General features: G+C 44.2%; 1 protein-coding gene across 7 annotated transcripts in view; it reads right to left on the reverse strand.

Moving 5' to 3' along the window:
* WDR19 (WD repeat domain 19) overlaps window positions 1–23,223 on the reverse strand; it is a 435,717-nt gene that overhangs the window by 342,732 nt on the left and 69,762 nt on the right. For 5 of the 7 annotated variants that reach the window (XM_033947370.1, XM_033947368.1, XM_033947366.1 and 2 more), the window contains 2 exons: window positions 17,964–18,089; window positions 1,666–1,781 (listed from right to left, as the gene is read on the reverse strand). In XM_033947370.1, coding sequence (XP_033803261.1) covers window positions 1,666–1,781; window positions 17,964–18,076 — 229 coding nt within the window. In that variant the 5' untranslated portion in view covers window positions 18,077–18,089. Of the gene's footprint in view, window positions 1–1,665; window positions 1,782–17,963; window positions 18,090–23,223 lie in introns of those variants that run through there. The other 2 variants (XM_033947367.1, XM_033947382.1) reach the window with 2 other exon arrangements.

The following is a 23,223-nucleotide window of genomic DNA, read 5'->3' on the forward strand; positions in this document are numbered from 1 at the left end:
TTTGGATCGCTACAGCTGACTGGTGATCCTCTGCAGGCTGATTTAATGTGAGATCGGGAAGCTGGGGTGGAGGGAGGAAAGGAACAGAGGGCCAAATCTCGGGCCAAAAGGAAAGATGCCAGACCTCCAGGAAAGGGAAGAAGAAAGAAGAGACCCTGGCAAGCGAGTTATCAGAAGAAAACTAGAGCCTGGGACCACAACATGAGTTGAATAATGACCAGACAACAATAGGTAGAAAAAATAATTTTATTTTCTGTTTTGTGATTACAATATGTCAGATTTGAAATGTGTATCCTGCCAGAGCTGGTGTTAGATAGCAGGCATGAACTAGGACCTAAAAGAGATAGGAACAGGTTTATTTATTTTGTTTACATCACAGAGCCAGCGTGGGGTTGGAGAGGTTGTAACCCTATACTACTACTAAAACTAAAGGGTCCTTTTAGTAAGGTGCGCATTTAGCGCACACTAAATCGGTTAGCGTACCTTAATAAAAGGACCTCTAAGTAGCTTAATAAAAAATTCAGTCTGCGACTTGGCCTATGTTTTAGATTTCGGCCCCTTATGTGATTGAGTTCGACACCCCTGATCTAGAAATTCAGGTCCATGCTCCAGAGAATTTTTTGATTTGCGTTACCCAAATCCTACGAAAATTGTCTATAAAACATCAGTAATGTTTTCTTACCAGGATTTAAGTTGTGGAATAAGATACCAAATCACTTACATTAAATTTCACAGGTTGCTGAAAACCTATCTATTTCAGAAGTTTGTTTTTGCTAAATAATCTTCTTCTGCTATTTCACTGTTTGTGGCTATCCTAGGAAAGCCTAACTTCTTACCTGGAAGCCATAGTGAACTCTTGAAGTGAGTGTGGGACTTAAGTGTCCAAATAGTATAATAATATAAAATCACAGAAAAATGGCAAGATAAAAGGTAAGACACATGAGCTGAAGTGGACTAATGTAGAAACACATCCTCATTGCTCCTTGAAACACAGAGGACTGACCTGGTCCTGCACGACGGCAACTGGAGGGAAGGTGCATACATGCATGGTAAGGCACTTCCAAATGCTTCTAAAATAGTTGCTAGGGATCATTTCCTGCGTAGGCTCCATCGGATGCCATTATCCGTCAGTAGTAATAATAATACAATATCCTACTTGTCCTTGGAGAATTCTTAAATGTAAATCCTTCATAATGGTAAATATCTCTCTACAGCAGCGAATATCAATCCAGTCCTCTAGACACACCCAGCTAGTCATGTTTTCAGGATATCCATCTGCACCACCTGCAGCTACTACATATGAACTTCTAATATCATGACAACTCAGATGTAATCCTTAACAACTAAAATAAATGTACAAACTACTCCCTAAATACTTCTAATCTCCGGACAAACCATTTGTAATCCGCCTTGAACCGCAAGGTAATGGCGGAATAGAAATCCCTAATGTAATGTAGTGTAATATGCATGAGAAAAATTTGCATGTACTACCTTCATTGTATGCAAATCAAATCTGACTGGCAGGGTATATCCCAATGACTGCGCTGAGAGTCACTGCTCTAGGACAGGAAAGAGGATACAAGAAAAACATATCTTAAGGTACCCACTTTAAAATGGTGTCTTTTCTATAGCAAATAGCATTTTGAATTTGGTTTGCTTACTTACCAAGTACAGGAATTTTGCGAGAAGTCTGAAGGTTGTAAATTAACAAGTTACCCTTAGCAGTTCCAACAGCCAACAGTGCTCCAGCTTTGGACCAAAGCAAGAAAGACATCTGATCCCTGCAAGACAGAAATAGATAAGAGATAAAGCACAGTTACTTACCGTAACAAGATTTATCTGGGGACAGCAGGCAGATATTCTCACATGTGGGTAACGTCATCCACGGAGTCCAGTATGTACAGTGATAAAAGTGTATTGCCACCTTAAGATTTTTAGAAAATTAGCAACTACCCACACCTCGCATGCACGAGTGCCTTCCCGCCCAATGCTGACTCACAGTACCTCAGTTTCGTAAGCAAGCTAAGAAGCCAACCAGGGAAGGTGGGAGGGATATGAGAATATCTGCCTGCTGTCTCTGGATAACAACTGTTATGTAAGTAACTGTGCTTTATCCTAGGAAAAGCAGGCAACATATTCTCACATGTGGGACTCCCTAACTTAGCATAATGGGATGGAGGGAGAGTTGACCATTAAGAAGAAAATAAATTCTGCAAAACTGCTTGGCTGAAATGACTATCTCATCTGGAATAAGATTCTAGACAGTAGTGAGATGTGAATGTGTGAATTGCGGGCCAAGTAGCTGCTTTGCAAATTTCGTCAATGGGAGTGGAACGTTAAGAAAGTCACTGATGTTGCCATAGGTTGGACCTTGTGTGCTGTAACGCATCCCTTGAGCTGCAGTCCAGCCTGAGCATAGCAAAAGGAAATGCAAGCCGCCAGCCATGCAGAGAAAGTTCTCAGTTATAGGTCGGCCCAGTCTGTTAGGATCAAAAGAGATGATCAGTTGAGGTGAAATCTTGTGTGACTTAATCCTTTGTATGTAGTAAGCCAAGGCACGCTTACAGTCCAATATATGAAGAGCTGTTTCTCCAGGATGAGAATGAGGCTTTGGGGAAAAAAACTGGATGCACAATAGATTGATTGAGGTGAAATTCCGTGACTACTTTTGGAAGCTCATGGTAATAAATTCAAAACGGTAATTGCCCTAAGGCAAAACATATCATAAATAATCAACTTGAACATGAAACAATTTGAAACTACAAATTTGGAAAAAGGAGACACAGCCTGAAGGTTCAGAAGGGGGCAACCACCCTGGAACCCCTTAAACCCTACGTTAAAGGTCAATAACGGTATTCTCAGTGAGGCTGGTCAAAGACAGAAATCCAGCAGGTGACCTGCGAATTGGACAGAAAAATGGGCGGGTGTTCAAACTACAGAGGAGATTTACAAAAAAGAAGATTAGCAGAGGTAAGAAACCTAATCTTTCGTTCTTGTACAATCCCTCTGTAGTCTAGGGACGTATCAGAGCAGTCCACAAGATCAAGGGGGGCCCGATGAGCCCACCGCCAGGACTGAAGCCCCAAAAGCAGCATCTTTCTTGGCTGCAACATCAATTCGGTAAAATCTGGTAAAAGTATGTAGGGAAGTCCAAGTGACTGTCCTGCAAATCTCCTCAGAAGAAACAGCTGTTGACTCAGCCAAGAGGAAGCCATTCCTCTGGTGGAGTGAGTCTTCACCTCAAGGGGAGGCTTCTTCCCCGCCGTCACATAAGCAGCGGAAACAGCGACAGAACAGAGAGGAAGGGATCCTCCATCTTCCCTCCCTGCCCTGCCAACCCAATCAGCAAAATCAGCATCGGGGCCTGGTCATGCCCCCAAGGACTGACCTGCCTTTCTTCAGCCCTTTGAAAAGGGCCACCGAGGGTGCTACAGCCATTTTTCAAGTGGCAGAACAGAGAGGAAGGGATCCTCCATCTTCCCTCCCTGCCCTGCTGACTAGCAAAATCAGCGTTGGGGCCTTGGTCCCATGCCCAAAGACTGACCTGCCTTTCTTCAGCCATTAGAAAAGGCAGAGCATAACGGCGCGCCATCTAAGGCTCATGTCAAAGGCGGGTGCCTGCCTTAGCGCATGCCTTTGCAGAAAGCCGTGCGGAACCTAAAAACTAGAGATTTTGCCCTCCTGTAGGACAGCGATCATAGAAGAGATGCTATTCAAGACTCTACACACTTCACTGAACCGTGACTTGGGTGAGAAATCAAGCTAAGGTTTTTTTGCACTCTGCACTTTACCTGCTAGATTGTTAAATGCTTGTGTGATTTAAGTTTTCTGCACTTTGCACTTTACTTGCTGGACTGCTCAATGCACTTCACTTGCTGGACTGCTCAATGCACTTCACTGCAATGGCCTGTGAGCTGTGTGAGAAATTAAGCTGAGGTTTTTGCTAAGGCTTTTCTGCTAAGGTTTCTTGCTAAGGTTTTTTGCTCTCCACACTTTACTTGCCAGATTGTTAGATGCATGTGTTAGACGCATGTGTGATGAGCTAACTCCCCCAACACAACCATTACTATCAGATACTGGCTACATCTTAAGAGCTGAACAATCTGATTGCTATCAACTAAACAACCTAGAAATTGGGAGTGAAAAGGAAACCAATATAGCTATTGCGACAGGAAGAGACATATTACCCTGCAAACATGAATTTCCTATTGATTTTATTGATCTATTTAATAAGCGATAGCATCAAAGATGTTAATTCACTCTATCCACAATTACATTCAGTCCATTACACTGATCCATCTATTAGGCACATAATTAACCCACAAGAAGACTATAGGTTTAATCAATAGTAAAGAATATTTATATTTGTATATTTTTGATTGAATGCTAAAGGAAAGGGTGGGTGGGAAGGGAATACATTTATTTATTTGATGTTATACTAGAAAGAAATTCAAGTGATGTATTTAATTTTAAATGTTTTATTATTTGTACACTTGTTGTAAGATTAAAAAATGAATAAAGAATTAAAAAAAAAAACAACCCACAAGAAGACAAGGTAAATCATATTAATGTTATCTCAAATAAAGGAAGAAATCAACGTACCCTTAAAAAAAGGATAAGGGAAGTAAAACTTATCAGAACCACTACATCCACCAAACCTATCACAACCGCTTCTGTTCCCTGTGCATATCTTAATACTAGATTTGTCAGGAATAAAGCTTTTTAAATTAAAGACTGGATCATCAGCAAGCAAATAGCCTGTCTTTTTCTAACAGAAACATGGCTATTGTTGGAAGAAGATCCAATAATAATTGATCTTCTACCAGATAATTTTAAAATTTTTATGCTAAACCGTGATGGAAGAAAAGGGGGAGGATTAGTAATTATTCTTAAGGAAGGATTTGAGTTTGAACTATTGGATTCCAAAATGACCAATCAGTTAGAAATATTAGCCTGTAAAATTAGTAATAAGGAACTAGAAGAATCCCTCTCTTGCACATTATTTTATGTCCCACTGAAAAGCTGGCCAAAAGCCAAAGAGGACTTTTGTGAATTTGTTCTACATAATTCAATTACTCCTTCACATAATATCGCAGGTGACATAAACTTACACCTAGATGAAAAGGACAATCCAGATGCGAAAGACTTTAAAACTTTCTCTCTTTGCTTAATTACAATCTCCCTTTGCTCACACAAACACATGAAAAAGATCATCACTTAGATGTGGTAGCTATGTCCACAAAGGAGATTTTAGACCCATCTCTTTACCTGATAGCACCTGGCGTCATGATATCTGGTCTGACCATTTTACTTATTATTTCAAGTTAATCTGGACTCATCTAAAATCTAAAACACATCCAAGGATAAAAAGAGAACATCTCACAAGGGGTCATATCAATCCAGAGGAATATTGGTCACAATATGAACTATAAGCGGAGATAGGAGAAGGAGTCGATTTTTGGGATCACTGAATGAAAACTAGCACATCCATTTTAGATAAAATTGCCCCTAAACGAAATAGCAAAAGCTGCGCAAATAAATATAACAAATGGTTTGACACTGAACTTCTAAAAATGAAACTAGTAAGATGACTAGAAAGGAATTGGAAAAAACAGGAACATTGTCAGACCGTAACAACTGGAGAGCCAACATAAAAATCTACAAACAATTGATAAAAGACAAATGTAAAGCATTTTACTCTTCTAAAATCGACTTATCTAGCATTAGCTCAAAAGGAATCAATACAAAAGAGCTGTTCAACTTGGTTACAAATTTATTTGACACCACACGCCATACTCAACTAGTGCACAATATTAAACTACCTTCAGCAAATGATTTAGCACAGCATTTCGATTCAAAAATTAAAAACCTAAGAAACAACTGTTCGACAAATGACATTAATGATCATCAAATAGCTAACATACGAGGAAATGAAATACCAGCAGACATGATCTGGAGTTCCTTTCAAGATTTAGAATGGAATAATTATAAAAACTATATAACAAATACTCTAAATCATGCTGTGTTCTGGACTCATGTTCCCCAGAAATTATGAAAGCAGCTCCATTAGACTTTAAACCAGGGGTGTCCAACCTGCGGCCCAGTGAAGTATTTTGTGCAGTCCCGGTCAAGGGCGATGCAGTGTTTTCCTCTGCTGCCCCTGTGTTTAGCGTCTTGCCAGCTCCCTCCTCTGTTTTGCTGCAGCGTTTGTTGTGCGGCCCCAGAAACATATTTTTCAGCCAATGCGGCCCAGGGAAGACAAAAGGTTGGACACCCCTGCTAAACTATCTTTGCTAAATTACTTAGCCGATAACCTAAAAAATGGAAAATTCCTCACTAATAATGGTCACAAAAATAACTCCAATTCCAAAAAATAGTAAAGAATCATCAGCACTAGTAACCAACTACAGACCAGTAGCATCCATTACATTTATTGTAAAAATCATGGAAGGATTGGTACATACCCAATTGATGGAATATCTTGATCAGTTTTCTCTCTTACATGAAACTCAATCTGGTTTTAGACCTTTGTTCAGTACTGAGACAGTAATTGCGGCTATCTTAGATAATCTGCGTCTCTTGTTCAGTAAGGGCCTTAATGCCCTGATCATGCAATTTGATATGAGCTCTGCCTTTGACTTAGTGGACCATGGGAAACTACTACAATGTTTAGATATAATTGGTATCAGAGAAGAGCTGTTAGACTGGTTTCGAGGTTTCCTATCAAGTGCGTTTCAATTGCGATCTCTCCGATACCTGGAGCAATCCATGTGGCATACCACAGGGGTCACCACTATCCCCATTGCTTTTCAATGTCTACATGTCCTCACTAGGTGCACAATTGACCCAACTAGGGATAAAATTATTTAGTTACGCAGATGACTTTACGATCATCATACCATTTGCTAACTCTCTCTCGGAAGTTACTCCCAAGGCAACAGAAGTACTAAATTTGATGGAGCAATGGATGACTGAATTCAGACTGAAACTTAATTCAGAAAAAACAAAATTTTTAATAGTTTCGCTACACCCACTTGACACCAAAACACTACTATGCATCAATAAGCTTAGTTATCCTATTCAGTCTACTATGAAGGCATTGGGTGTAACACTAGACCAGAGCCTAACCATGAAAGACTAGGTAGACTCCTTAATCAGAAAGGGTTTTTTCACTCTCAGGAAGCTTCGGTCCATTAGAGCATATTTTGATGTCAGCATTTAGAATTCTGGTACAATCCCTCGTACTGAGTCAACTTGATTACTGTAATATCGCCTATTTGGCAATTTCCCAAAAGAATATGTGATGATTACAACTAGTGCAAAATGTAGCGGTCAAACTGATTTTTGGATTGAAGAAGTTCGATCCCGTACAAGGAACGGCTGGATAAGTTGCAGCTGTACTCACTCGAGGAACGCAGAGAGAGGGATGACATGATCGAGACATTCAAGTATCTCACGGGCCGCATCGAGGTGGAAGAAGATATCTTCTTTTTCAAGGGTCCCGCGGCAACAAGGGGGCATCCGTGGAAAATCAGGGGCGGGAAACTGCACAGGGATACCAGGAAATTCTTTTTCACTGAAAGGGTGGTTGATCGCTGGAATAGTCTTCTACTTCAGGTTATTGAGGCCAGCAGCGTGCCTGATTTTAAGGCCAAATGGGATAGACACGTGGGATCTATTCACAGAGAAAGGTAGGGGAGGGTCATTGGGGTGGGCAGACTAGATGGGCTGTGGCCCTTATCTGCCGTCTATTTCTATGTTTCTATGTGACACCTTACTACCGACAGCTGCATTGGCTGCCGATGGAGGCACATGTGAAGTTTAAGTTTGGTTGTTTTTTGCTTTAAGGTACTATTCGGTCTAGCCCCTAAATATATAACTGACCTTTTCTTTTTCTCAGCCAACAGACATAAGAGAAGCTCACATCTGAACTTTGTTTCCCCTCCAGTTAGAGGATGTAAACTCAAAAGACATCATTAACACCTTTTCTCACATCAGGCAGAACTATGGGGTAAAGATCTAGAACAATTGCTTACGCCTACTACTTAAGGAGAATTTAGGAAACGCCTAAAAACATATCTGTTCCTGAAGTATCTAGGAAGCTGACCCGCACAAATTTTTCTCCACAATAACTGATCCCTAGAGCTGTTAATCACTAGCTTTTAACTCTGTTAAGTTCACTCATTCTGTACCATCTTTTAATCATTGTAAACCGCATAGAACTTCACGGTCCTGTGGTATATAAACTGTTATTATTATTAAATTGCCGCTCAGATCCATCTAGAGATGGTAGCCTTAGATGCGGGTCTACCCTGCCGGACAGGACCCGACAGCACGAAAAGATAGTCTGAAAGACGGAAGTCATTCATGGCCTCCAAGTATCTCAGATGACGACAACGCATATCCAGTGACTGCAATAGTCTGTCCTTGGATTTGGAACCCAAGGGAACAAAGGCAGGAAACCGAACTTCCTGATTCACATGGAATGCAAAAACCACCTTCGGAAGAAAGGAAGGCACCGTCCTCAAGATGACCGCATATTCGTAGAAAGGGATCTCGGCATGAGAGAGCTTGGAGCTCCAAGACCCTACGCCCAGAACTGACCACTACAAGGAAGACAGTTTTGATGGTGAGATCTTTCAAAGAAAACTGATCCAGGGACTCATAGGGCGGGCGAGCCAGCGAGTGGAGAACGAAGTTCAAATTTCACGTTGGACAAGGCAGCCACAAGGGAGACTGCTGCCCCCCCCCCTCCCACAAGAAGCGGACGTCTGGGTGGGACACTAGCGAACCCCTGAGAGAAGTGGGACTTAAGTACGAAAGGCCCTCGATCTGAACATGAAGTGAAGAAACCGCAAGTCCCTTCCTGATGTCAACTTGCAGGAATTCCAGGACCTGTGCCACCGGAGGAGCCAAGGGATCCACTTGAGCCCTGTCACACCAGTGGCCACTACAGTGGACTTTCGTTTACTCTGGAGTAACATAGTGATGACCGCGGTCGAATAGCCCCTGGTTGTCAATGCCGCGCGCTCAATAGCCAAACCCTAAGACCAAAGTGATACGGATCTTGGAGCGTTATGGGGCCCTGAATGAGAAGATGCAGAGGGCAGGGAAGATGCAGACCCCTCTCTATGTTTAGCCGCACCAGGTCTGGAGCCACCAAAATCACCTGGCCCATGTGAGAAGCCAATCGGCGCAGAACGCGCCCTATCATGGGTCACGGTGGAAAGACATAGAGAAGGCCTCCCTGAGACCAGGGTTGCACCAGCGCATCCAACCCCTCACTGCCGACCTCTTGGTGGTTGAAGAATCTATCTACCTTCCTGTTCCCAATGGATGCCATCAGGTCGAAAGTTGGATGGCCCCACTGCCGCACTATGGACTCGAAAGCTAGCCTGGATAGGGACCATTCTCCCGGATCCAGGGTCTACCGACTTAGAAAGTCTGCCTTAACGTTTTCTATGCCCGCCACGTGAGCTGTGGACAGGGCCATCAGATACTTTTCCGCCCAGGAAAAGAGCATCCAAGCTTCCAGTCTCAGAAGTGGACTCTTGGTGCCCCCCTATCTGTTGACATAGGCCACTGCCATCGCATAGTCCGAGAACACCCGGACAGCTCGACGATGGGAGACACTTCAGAAAGCGCAGCAGAACAAGGTGGATCACTCACAGTTTCAGGTGATTGATTGATTACCTGCTCTCTGAGGCGGACCGCCGGCCCTGCACCGAGACAGACCTGCAGACTGCCTCTAGCCGGAAAGAGTCACATCTGTGGTAAGAGTCACCCAATCCAAGACCCTCAGAGGAAGCCCTACCTCCTGCTGCCGCCAAATTAAAGAGGCGCTTGAGGATGAAATCCACTCGCCTGTCCTGAACATCCTTCAGGACCACCCCTCCATCAGAGGGCAAGGAAGTGCGCTTAGTGACCTGCGCCACAGCCAAATCTACTTTAATTGGAGCCAGGCGTTTGGAGAACTCCGGGGCCATAGGGTACAACCTTGCCATGGTCGTAGCGCATTTGAGGGGACCCTCCAGGGACTCCCAAACTTCAGAAAGGATCCTAGCCAAATCCAGATTATCAGGTAATGAGGCAGACAGTGGACATTGGTCACTCATCAGGGAACATTCCGTCTGCATGGATTGATCCAATTCAGGTTCAACTCTCGTAAGGACTCAGCAATAATATCCGTCAGATGGTTAGTCTTAAACAGACAGTGCACAGACGGGTCATCCCCGAGATCACAGGACCCACTCACATCTTGATCACGCAGATCTGCTAGATTAGCTACATCAGAAGACAATGCCGAAGAAACCTGCGACAGCAGTGGAATGGAAACCGAAGTGATGGCGGGAACCGTCCGTTTGTTCTCCGGGGTCCCAGAGAGGAAACACAGAGACATACTGGAATCCAGTGGCTGGGAAGATCCTATTGGTTGCACTGGATTCTGAGTTGAAGAAACAGGCATGGCCTTTTTAACCAAAAACGCCCGATACATCATATTAACAAATTCTGCATGCATCTGATCTAGAGTGCTTAGATGACCCCGGAACTGCGTTTGCGTTTCGCTGAAGCGTCAGTATTACCCTTTACCAGGTCACCGGACGCACCTTTTGTGTCGTCGGTTGTATTAGAAGCAAGGGGGGACTCTCCAGAGGAGGAAAGAGCGGAATCCATGCATACCTTGCTCCCATCGTGGGCCACAGCGCATGTGAAACACGGGTGCGAATCTGATAGCCATCCACCATAGATGAGGAATTAATCCATGCCATCATGTCCTGAGGAGGCCATCTGAGAAGTTTGGAGCAAAAATGAAGCTCCTAAGTACAAAAAATATACTTTTGAAAAGTTTAACGAAAATCCAAGATGGCTGCCGCAGATGCCAATTTTGCCCTAAAATGGCCTGAGAAAAACACAGGGAACCCAGGAAAATGGAAATTTTGCGTTTTTATAGGGGGGGTTAGGGCATGCAGGGAAACCACCCAAAAAACCTTTTTTAGGACCCTCCCAAATCACCAAATCAGTGTGCACTCAGCTACTCACAGTGGCATGTGCTGCAATATAAAAGAATCTCTGAGAAAATGGCTATCTTCTTATATTAGTTTACCGGGATCAAATCTCTAAATGTACTATAATCATATAAAGAAACCGGTATGGAGTATTTTCAAATAGTTTCAATGAATTATGAGTATGCCTCAGCCCCACCACTCCACCGCTGTGCTAGCTCTTAGCTGCGGCGAGATTTATGTGGCACTTCATCATTGGCCGCTCATAGTCATTTTAAATCTGCTAGTCTTGTTTTTTAATTCTTTTTTTGTATCTTTTTTATGTGTACCTATAAAACCATCTTAGCTGTAAGAATCAAATGTACTTAATTGTACTTAGCTTTAAGTAGCATAGCTAAATCCAGCCAACGCCGGGGAGGCGTTAAACTCCCCGGCGTTGGCTGGATTTAGCTATGCTACTTAAAGCTAAGTACAATTAAGTACATTTGATTCTTACAGCTAAGATGGTTTTATAGGTACACATAAAAAAGATACAAAAAAAGAATTAAAAAACAAGACTAGCAGATTTAAAATGACTATGAGCGGCCAATGATGAAGTGCCACATAAATCTCGCCGCAGCTAAGAGCTAGCACAGCAGTGGAGTGGTGGGGCTGAGGCATACTCATAATTCATTGAAACGATTTGAAAATACTCCATACCGGTTTCTTTATATGATTATAGCAATATAAAAGAATGGCAGGCAAGCTTAAGACACAGCATGCAAGGAGATCAGTACCTCAGGAAAACTGGATTTCAGGTCTTTTGACCGCCTCACCTTCCCAGTCACCTCAGTAGGTGATATCAGGACTTCCAGAACAAACAGGGAAGGTAAGCAGTCCAGTCCCAGTCCCGGGCACGCCTCCACGGAACCGCGCAGTCTGCGCTGTACCCCTAAGCTGATGAACTTGGGGTGAGTTAGCTCTCAATCCCAGAGACCCAATCTGACCTGCAGGCTGTCCAAGGGGTTTACTGCAGCAGCAGGGAACCCCCCCAGATGCAGTTTTATATAGAAAAGTCTGCAATCTCCCGCTGATGGATGTCCCCGCAGGGTGAATCTGCAGTACTAGGGCAAGACCCCCGTCAAATATCAAATTAATACCCTAGAATTTAGTAAACTAAAACACGAGTAGAAGAGATAAGCACCTACAGCATGACTGTAGGAAACAAAACTGATCTTCAAGGGAAGTGTCCCAGGAGATGACCACAGGTGGAGGGGGTCAGAGTTTGTTTTGAGTTCCCTACAGTTTATGGCTGCATAAGATTCATAACAACCTACTGTTCAGACTACAGAGGATTGTACGAGAATATTTCTTTCTTTCTGCCTCCTGCAAACTTCCTTTTCTCCAGACCTTATTCCCTTCCCCAACCAACATCTCTCTCTGTCCCTCCATGAGTCCAACTTTTCTTCATCTCTCATCCAATCCTATTGGCAACATATCTCCCTCTCTCTCTCACTGTTCATCTGTCTCTCTCTCTCTCTCTCTTGTTGCAAAGGTATTGGAGAGAGAGAGAAATCCAGGGTGCATCTCTCCCACCCCCTATACTGACATATCCAACATTTATCCCTCTTTCATCCTCCGGATCATGTGCATTTTTCACCACTGCGCACCAGCCTCATTTCCATTTCTCTTTCTATCATCCCTCTTCAGTACCATGTCACATCTCTCCCTCCATCACTATGTCCAACATTCCTCCACCTTGCATCCTCTTCAATCTGTCCCTCTTATCTCTCTGCCCCATATCCAACATTTATACCTCTCATCTTTCTCTTCCCCATGCATCTCTACCTCACTCCTCTCACTCTCTCTGCCCAATTTCCCTTTTTCCTTTTCCCATGTGCACCATCTCTTTTCCTCTAACTCACACACTCATGCCCAACAATTCTCCTTTTCTATTCCCTCCCTCTCTCCTATGTCCCAAGTTAGTGCCCCTCCCTTTCTTCTGTGTCCCAAGTTCATGCTCCCCTCCCCGTCTTCCAGCCTTTGTCCCAAAATCATGCCTCTCCCATGCCCCAACACGCTCCTCCCCCCTCACTCCCTTACTTGCTCACTCCAGGGCCGTCCCCAGCTGGATTGCTCCTTCTGCCTTCAGCGGCACTTTTTGCAGGGACACGCGGGCAGTGGCTCTTGCACACTGCACGTGGCTGACCCACAAGCCTTCCCTCTGACATCAGCTCCGATGTCGGAGAGGAGGCTTCCAGGTCTGCCACATGCAGTGTAAAAGAGCCCTACATTCCTGCAACAAGTGCTGCTGAAGGCAGGAAGGAAAAGCCCACCTGGAAGGAGGTTTCCAAGTTTATTTGTTCTTTGATATGCTGTTTATGAAAAACATACCTAAACGGTTTACAATTAATAAAAACTTTTAAAATTAAAAAAAGGAAAAAAAAAAGAAAAGTGGAGGGCATGACAAGACATATAGACATACTAGAATAAAAAGGGAAAAGTGGGAGATGGGAAGAGCTTAAATACAATGGCAAAAATAAAATGTGAAAAAGGGAGGAAAGAAACAGGAAGGCATTAATACATTAAGTTAGGGGGGTTGCTTCAGAAGAAGCGTTTGTTTTGGGTTTTTTGATTTGGTACTGCCGAATACAAGGAAGCTGTTTAGGCTCGCGGAGAAAAGTCCCACTGACCCAGAAGGCTTCCCTCTGACATCAGCTCTCCCTTGTTTGTGGTCTAAGGAAGGACAATCAGATATGCCACTTTTTTGTTTTCTTTTGAATGTATAATATATGTTTATGCTGTATTTCTCTAACAAGTAGTTACTTTTCTTGTAAATTGTTGAAAATATAAAAAAAAAAAAAAAAAAGATGAAGCAAAATGTCTTGTCTTTGTTGAAGTAGAAAAACCCTGAGACAAATGGTGTAGAGTAGGGCTTCTATGAACTGTAACAGTTGAGAAGGTTGAAGTTGTGATTTTAGGAAGTTGACTTTGAACCCTAGAAGCTGAAGAAAAGTTATTGTCAACTGTGTTGCCAAATGTACTGTTTGAGGAGATGCAGCTTTTATTAGCCAGTCATCGAGATATGGAAACACTTGAAACCCGTAAGTTCAGAGGGATGCTGCCTTGACCACTAGACACTTGGTGAACACTCTTGAAGAAGCAGCCAGGTCAAATGGCAGAACTTTGTACTGGAAGTGTTGATGAGCTACGTGAAAACGTAGAAACTTTCTGTGGTCGGGATGTATGGATATGTGTGTATAGTCAATCATTTTGTTCTAGAAGGGGGTATAGAGACCCTAAAGATAATATGCAAAATTTATCTTTCACTAGAAATTTGTTTAAGTCTCAGAGGTTGAGAACTGGACAAAGACCTCCCATCATCTTTAGAATTAGAAAATACCTTGAGTAGAACCCCTGACATTTTGATGGAATTTAGATGAAGCAGAGCTTCGATTTCCTGAAGAAGGAACGTCTGCTGGAATGTGAAAGAGGACTATCTTGGAGGGTGGTTTGGGAGAATGGTTATAAAATGCAGAGAATAACCCTTCTTGATGATTTTGTGGAACTATGGGTCCATAGTGATGAGTACAGTGCCAATGAAACAATTGCAGTCGACCTCCAATGGGTTGGAGAAGTGGCTGAGAAGGAGGAATTTTGGCCGTGCTCTCTAGAAGCACGTCAAAAAGATTGAATTGGGTTTTGAGGGGCCAAAGACTGAGTCTTCTGAGGTCTCTGTTGTTTTTGCCTCTTCTGTGGTGGAGGTTTTGTAGAAGAGGTGAGACATGTAGAAGTTGGTTATGGCGGTATAAAATAATAAAGTTATTATTATTATTAATTAAGAACTCTATTAGCTAACATAGTTTATGTAAAGACAGTGACCAAATCTATCCATAGTGTGAACCTCTCAATCTGGTGGCGCAGAGGCATAAACCCTGGAACTGGAGGATTTCTTAAGGGTCGATTCTACAAGCAACGATTGATGTTGGAGTTGCGGCTTTTCAAAACCAGGACAGGATATTATTCTGTAGAGTGAATCAATCTTTCTAGGAGCTATAGTGACAGAAAGAGTCTCCCAATTTTTAAAAAGTGCCTCTTTGAGGACACTGTGTAAAGGCAAATTATGAAGCTCCTTAGGAGGCTCACTGAAATCCAAGGCATCCAGGAGCTCTGCTCTAGGCTCAGTGTCCGTCTCTATATTGACAACTATCTCTAGCTTGACAACTGTCTCTAGCTTGACAACTGTCTAATATCGAGGAGGAGGAGGAGACGGCTCTGAAGGTATACCATATGACTCGGGAGCAAAGTAGGCTCACTTTCAGAATCAGAATGGTCACGAGAGAGATCAGAGTCATAAGTCCCAGGTTACTGGTGGGATCGGCATGAAGAACTCCATCAATGTCATCGGTACCAATCTGATGAGAAAGATGAAGTTGAGCGACGCGAAGATCTTTTACATCTGCAAGCATAACTTGAGTGAGAACGATGATACTTGATGTTTCGATGAAGAACATCGATGCCTCCATGAAGAGCATCGAGGTCTGCATCTGAGTGTCGATGCTTGGAGGAAGAGGATCGATGCCTCGATGAACAGCGTCAAGGTCTACTGTAAGAGAGCCGATAGGAAGTAGAGCTGCATGTCAGTGTAGACCTGGAGTCGCTACCATGAGACCTCGGAGTGCTATGCTTAGGTTGGACCAGTACCAAGGGAGTCTATGTAAGCACCAGAGTTGAGTGCAATTTGAAGATGTTACTGATCTCCCTTTGGAAGAACTGAGTTGTTCCCTGAAGATTTGCACCGGGTACACTTGGCTCAACAGCCGATACTATCGGTACGGCAGGGTGTTGAGAGGTGGGTGGCCTCGAAGAGGATTCACGCCCCTGAGAGACAGCCTGCACTGACAGAGACGTTTAGTCTGCATCAAGGAACTCAATGCTGTAGAGGTCTGTGACACTTGCTAGGAAGAAGATGGCTTCTTAGCAGGCTTCCCCAAGACAGGAATGACATCCAACATCGATGGTAGTACCGGTACTACCACCTGCTCTCCATAAGCCAAACAGCTTCTCTTGCTGTATGCATCGGGCTTTTAAGGAGCGTTTTTGTAAGGTGGAACAACATATACAGGTGTCTACCTGATTTTCAGGGCCCAAACACTGCAAACACCAACTATACAGGTCAGTGATTGAGATAGGACACTGACACCAATAGCACTTTTTAAAACCACTCAATGGTTTTGACATGGAACAAAAAATCTCAGCGGTAAGATTAAACTCAATGGTTGAAAAGAGAAAAAAACTACTGAGGGAGAACAGAGAGCCGAGGGTCCAACAGTTAACAACGGAAAAAAAATAAACCTTTTTTTTTTTTAAACAGACCAAAGAGAACAGTAAATTAATAAAGAAAAGAAAAAATGGCAAAAAGCCAAGAAAAAACAGATGTTGACAAAAAGACAACAATTGCTCTGAGCAGAGTCCAGAAAAAAAACACACTTCTTCGCTCTGCGAAAAATGAAGAACTGAGGTACTGCGAGCTACAGTGAAGGCAGTCGCGAACTTTCTAAAAATCTTAAAGTAGCAATACACTTTTACCACTGTCTGTACCCGGCTCCATGGATGGCGTTGCCCACATTTAAGAATATGCTGCCTGCTTGTCCAAGGATAAACTACTATTCTGAAATGCTTCCCTGTAGGTGTATAACATTTAAAAATCTATATATTCTCCTGGAGAGATACATTCTCATAAACCAAACTCTCTTCACATTTGTATATTTATCTACACCAGACATGTCAAAATCTGGCCCGCTGTATAATAAAATTTGGCCCACCAGACAATTACAAAATTTAACTTAAGCTGGCCCGCCGGCAGACAGGTACAAGTGCAGCATCAGCAGCTTCCTGGCCTCACATTAAAGCAGCTTGCAGAGGATCGCTGGTCTGCTGTAGTGATCCTAGCAGGCTGCAGTCAGCCTCCGCAGCACGTTCCCTCTGCCGTGGTCCCGTACATCAAAGGAGGGGCGGGACCGCGGCAGAGGAAACGTGCTGCGGAGGCCGACAGCAGCCTGCTAGGATCACTACAGCTGACTGGTGATCCTCTGCAGGCTGCTTTAATGTGAGACCAGGAAGCTGGATGGAGGGAGGGAAGGAACAGACGGCCAGATCTCGGGCCAAAAGGAAAGATGCCAGACCTTCAGGGGAGGGAATGGAAACAGAAGGGAAGAAGAAAGAAGGAGACCCTGGCAAGCGAGTTATCAGAAGACAACCAGAGCCTGGGACCACAACATGATTTGAATAATGACTAGACAACAAAAGGTAGAAAAAAAATCATTTTATTTTCTGTTTTGTGATTACAATGTCAGATTTAAACGTGCATCCTGCCAGAGCTGGTGTTAGACAGCAGGCGTGAACTAGGACCTAAAAGAGAGAGGAAAAGTATTTTTTATTTATTTTGTTTACATCACAGAGCCAGCGTGGGGTTGGAGAGGTTGTAACCCTATACTACTACTAAGACTAAGGGGTCCTTTTATTAAGGTGCGCATTTAGCATGCGCTAAATCGGTTAGCGTACCTTAATAAAAGGACCCCTAAGTATCTTAATAAAAAATTTGGCCTGCGACTTAGCCTATATTTTAGATTTCGGCCCCTTATATGAATGAGTTTGACACCCCTGATCTACACTCAAAGACAAAAAGACAGTCCTATCTTTAACAGGATAGTTGTCCAGACAGATTATCACTATCTGGATTGAACATTATCAATATCTGGATAGCCACAGTGCTTGATGCTGTCCTAATATCCAGCACTGCCCACAATCTGGATATCAGCGCTTATTATCCAGATTTTGTTTTTGAATTAATGTGGTGTTTAAGCAAAGCTCTGACCACACTGGGTGAATATGAGGCAGAACGAGTTCATCACAACCAAATCAGTTTCCTGTATCATTAAACCATAGTTGCATGTGGTTTTTAAATTCATTTTAACTTACCTCATTCCACTATCCAGTAAGCTGTTTTTACCCGTATTGGTATCAAACAGATAGATAGAGCTAGACTTGTCGGCAATCATTGCTAGAGTGTCTCCATCTTTATCCCAGTCCATAGCGACACAGTCACTTATAAAAAGATGAGGGAGAAAAAGAAGATGAGATAAAATAACCGATAAACAGCTTTGCTTAAACATTACAGTATGCTTCAAAAGGAAAATTTTGGTCTTGTCTGATAATTTTCATTCCTTGAGTGCAACCAAACCAATCCAGGACATAAAGGGTTATGCTCCTCAACCAGCATATTGAAACAGAGGCTTGAGCTGTTAGCCCTGGGCTCCAAAAGGCATTAAGCACAGTTACTTACCGTAACAGGTGTTATCCAGGGACAGCAGGCAGATATTCTCTACATTTGGGTGACGTCACCGACGGAGCCCCCTAGCGGACATTTTCGCAAGCAGACTTGCTTGAAGACCTTCAAGCTTATAATTGGCCTGTGCATGCGCGCGTGCCACTCCCGCCTGACCTAGGGCATGTGTCTCCTCAGCTTGGCCTCAGTTCAGATAGCTAGCAAAGAAGCCAACCACGGGGAGGGGGGTGGGTTGCGAGAATATCTGCCTGCTGTCCCTGGAAAGCACTTGTTACGGTAAGTAACTGTGCTTTATCCCAGGACAAGCAGGCAGCATATTCTCAACATGTGGGAGACCTCCAAGCTAACCAGAATGGGATGGAGGGAGAGTTGGAAATTTAGGAGAACAGATTTTGCAAAACAGACTGGCCAAAATGGCCATCACGCTTGGAGAAAGTATCCAGACAGTAGTGCGAGGTAAATGTATGAATCGAGGACCAAGTGGCAGCCTTACAGATTTCCTCAAGTGGAGTCGAGCGGAGGAAAGCAACTGACGCCGCCATCGCTCTGACCTTGTGGCCTGTGACTCGACCCGGCAGGGAGAGACCTGCCTGAGCATAACAAAAGGAGATACAAGCGGCCAACCAGTTAGAAATGGTCCGCTTAGAAAAAGAGTGACCCAAACGATTAGGATCGAAAGAGAGAAACATCTGGGGAGCAGAACGATGCGGAGCAGTGTGCTTCAAGTAGAAGGCCAGCGCACACTTACAATCAAGAGAATGCAGTGCCACTTCTCCAGGGTGAGAATGAGGCTTCGGAAAAAACAATGGCTTGGTTGATGTGAAGCTCAGAAACAACCTTAGGCAGGAACTTAGGATGGGTACGGAGAACCACCTTATCGTGATGGAAGACCGTAAAAGGTGGATCCGCAACCAAAGCTTGAAGCTCACTGACCCGACGAGCAGAAGTGAAAGCAATAAGAAACACAACCTTCCAAGTAAGAAACTTCAAGTGAGACCGCGCTAGTGGCTCGAATGTGGGTTTCATCAAGCGAGTAAGGACCACGTTAAGATCCCAAACCACCGGAGGAGGTTTAAGGGGCAGATGAACATAGAAAAGGCCTTTCATGAATCGGGAAACCACAGGATGAACAGAGATAGGCTTCCCGTCAATCGGCTAATGAAAAGCAGCAATTGCACTAAGGTGGACCCGAACCGAAGAGGACTTGAGTCCAGCGCCAAACAAGTATAACAGATAATCCAGGACAGCAGATAAGGAGGCAGACAGTGGCTCTTGCTGTCGAGTATCACACCAGGAAGAAAAGCGGATCCACTTCTGATGGTAACATTGGCGAGTGGACTCCTTCTGAGACGCCTCCAGGATGTCCAGCACAGGCTGAGAGAACTGGAACGAGGGCATCAAGTCTCAAGGAACCAAGCCGTTAAGTGCAGAGACTGAATGTTGGGATGAAGAAGAGAACCTCGACTCTGCGTAAGCAGAGAAGGAAAAACAGGCAGAAGAAGAGGCGGGACCGCGGCAGAGAGAAGACAACTCGGACAACCTATGGCAGCTTACAAAGATCGCTAGAGCCAGCGATCTTCTTCTGCAGGGAAAGGCTGCTGAATTTTGATTAATTAAATATGCAGTCCTTCATGGGGGGGTGCAGGCCTTCCGGGGGAAGGGGGGTGTAGTCCTTCATGGGGGGGAACAGACCTTCCGGGGGAAGGGGGTGTAGTCCTTCGGGGGGGGGGAGGGTGCAGGCCTTCCGGGGGTACAGGCCTTCAGAAGGGACATGCAGGCCTTCAGGGGTGGGGTGTAGGCATTTAGGGGGGACATGCAGGCCTTCAGGGGTGGGGTATAGGCCTTCAGGAGGGGTGGTACATGCCTTCTGGAGGGGTGCAGGCCTTCAGGGGGGACAGGCTGGTCTTCAAGGGTGGGGTGTAGGCCTTCAGGGGGGGGGTGGTACATGCCTTCCGGGGGGAGGTGCAGGCCTTCAGGGGGGACAGGCTGGTCTTCAAGGGTGGGGTGTAGGCCTTCAGGGGGGGACATGCAGGCCTTCAGGGGTGGGGTGTAGGCCTTCAGGGGGGTGCAGATGTTCAGGGGAGGGGGCCCTGGTGTAGAAGTACATTAAGGGAGGGAGGGAAGGGGGGGTTCAAAGAGACATGCATATGCCGGACTTTGGGGGGAAGAAATAATGGGTCTAAAACAGAGAGGGATAGAGATGGTGGACAATGGGATTTAGGGATGAAAGGAACAAAAAGGGAGAGATGGTGGACCCTGGGGTGGTGGGGAAGGAGGGAGCAATGCTGGATGAAGGGGAGTTGAGAGAAGGTGGATCTGTGGATGGAGACAAAAAAAAGGAAAGATGTCAGACCTCTGGGGGAGGGAAGGGAAACGGAAGGGGAGGACAGAGATGGAAGATTGATGGTTAGCACGGAGAAAGAAGAAAGAAGGAGATCCTGGCAAGCAAGTTATCAGAAGACAACCAGAGCCTGAGACTAACAAGATTTGAATAATGACCAGACAACAAAAGGTAGAAAAACTAATTTTATTTTCTGTTTTGTGATTACAATATGTCAGATTTGAAACGTATATCCTGCAAGAGCTGGTGTTAGACCGTGAACGTGAGTTAGGATTTAACAAAGAGAGGAAAAGTCTTTTTTGTTTGTTTATTTTTACACCACAGCACCAGTGTGGTTAGGAGAGGGCAAAGGGGGTGAAGAGGCTATAAAAGGGGTGAAGAGGCTATAAAATAAACCCACCAGGATGTTTTTAAAAAACACCCAGTTGGGCAGGAAAATCGAATTGAATCGAATCGAATTGAAAAATCGATTCAATAGGCTGAATCGAATCGAAATTTTTTTTTCCTGAATCGGGCAGCACTAGCCCTTACTGTGTGAACTCTATAGTCACCTAGACCAGTGTTTCACAACTTTTTCAAGCCAAGTATCCCCTAAGTCTAACAAATACCAACCAAGTACTGCCCCCCCCAACCCCATTATAATAGAAACATAGAAAGATGACGGCAGAAAAGGGCTGTAGCCCATCAAGTCTGCCCACTCTACTGTCCCACCCCATTAAGTCAGAGTGCTGCTTGACCCACGTAGAGATCCCACGTGGATGTTCCATTTATTCTTAAAGTCGAGCACGCTAGTGGCCTTGATCACTTGCACCGGTAGTTTGTTCCAGTGATCCACCACCCTTTCTGTAAAGAAATACTTCCTGGTGTCACCACCAAATCTCCCTCCTCTGAGTTTGAGCGGGTGCCCCCTTGTGACTGAAGGTCCCTTAGGAAAGAATATGTCGTTTTCCACCTCGACACGACCTGTGACGTACTTAAATGTCTCAATCATGTCACCCCTCTCCCTGCGCTCCTCTAGAGAGTAGAGCTGCAACTTGCCCAGTCTTTCCTCGTATGAGAAACCCTTGAGTCCGGAGACCATCCTAGTGGCCATTCGCTGGACTGACTCAGCTCGAAGTACATCTTTACGGTAATGTGGCCTCCAGAATTGCACACAGTACTCCAGATGAGGTCTCAACATGGTTCTGTACAGTGGCATTATGACTTCCATTCATTTTAAATGTACACACAATATCTTATTAATTCATAATGGTAACCATAACATTTAAAAAAAACCCCACAAAGCACACTTTATGCAGAGAAAATGTTAATTATCATTTATATTTGTTTTATTTTTCAAAGAGGTCAAGGCAGATGATTTTAAAATATGCAATGACACCTCAGTAACAACTATAGAAAAACAGACAAATAGTGCAAAATATATACAGCAGATTATAAATTCTCATAACTGACACATTTTGATCACTAAATTGAAAATTTGTTGTCTAGTGATTTAAGAACATAAGAACATAAGAATTGCCGCTGCTAGGTCAAACCAGTGGTCCATCGTGCCCAGCAGTCTGCTCACGCAGCGACCCTCTGGTCAAAGACCATCACCCTGAGACTAGCCCTACCTGCGTACGTTCTGGTTCAGCAGGAACTTGTTTAACTTCGTCTTGAATCCCTGGAAGGTGTTTTCCCCTATGACAGACTCTGGAAGAGCGTTCCAGTTTTCTACCACTCTCTAGGTGAAAAAGAACTTCCTTATGTTCGTACGGAATCTATCCCCTTTCAATTTTAGAAAGTGCCCTCTCGTTCTCCCTACCTTGGAGATGGTGAACAACCTGTTCTTATCTACTAAGTCTATTCCCTTCAGTATCTTGGAATGTTTCGATCATGTCCCCTCTCAATCTCCTCTGTTCAAGGGAGAAGTTTCTCTAATCTTTCAGCCCTAAACCATCTTAGTCGCTCTTCTCTGGACCCTTTCGAGTAGTACTGTGTCCTTCTTCATGTACCGGTGACCAGTGCTAGACGCAGTACTCCAGGTGAAGGTGCCCCATGGCCCGGTATAGCAGCATGATAAACTTCTCTGATCTGTTCGTGATCCCCTTCTTTATAATTCCTAGCATTCTGTTCGCCCTTTTCGCCGTCGCCACACATTGCATGGATGGCTTCATTAACTTGTCAATCATAACTCCCAAGTCTCTTTCCTGGGAGGTCTCTCCAAATACCGCCCCAGACATCCTGTATTCGTGCATGAGATTTTTGTTACCAACATGCATCACTTTACACTTATCCACGTTGAACCTCATCTGCCATGTCGATGCCCATTCCTCGAGCCTGATTATACCACGTTGCAGATCTTCGCAATCCCCCTGTGTCTTCACTACTCTGAATAACTTCGTATTGTCTGCAAATTTAATCACCTCGCTTGTCGTACCTATGGCCGGATCGTTTATAAAGATGTTGAAGAGCACGGGTCCAAGCACCGAAAACTGCAGCATCCCACTGATGATGCTCTTCCAGTCCGAGTATTGCCCATTTACCCCCACTCTCTGTTTCCTATGCTCCAG

Source organism: Geotrypetes seraphini, chromosome 1, assembly GCF_902459505.1.
Source record: "Geotrypetes seraphini chromosome 1, aGeoSer1.1, whole genome shotgun sequence".
In the NCBI taxonomy this organism is placed as follows: Eukaryota; Metazoa; Chordata; class Amphibia; order Gymnophiona; family Dermophiidae; genus Geotrypetes; species Geotrypetes seraphini.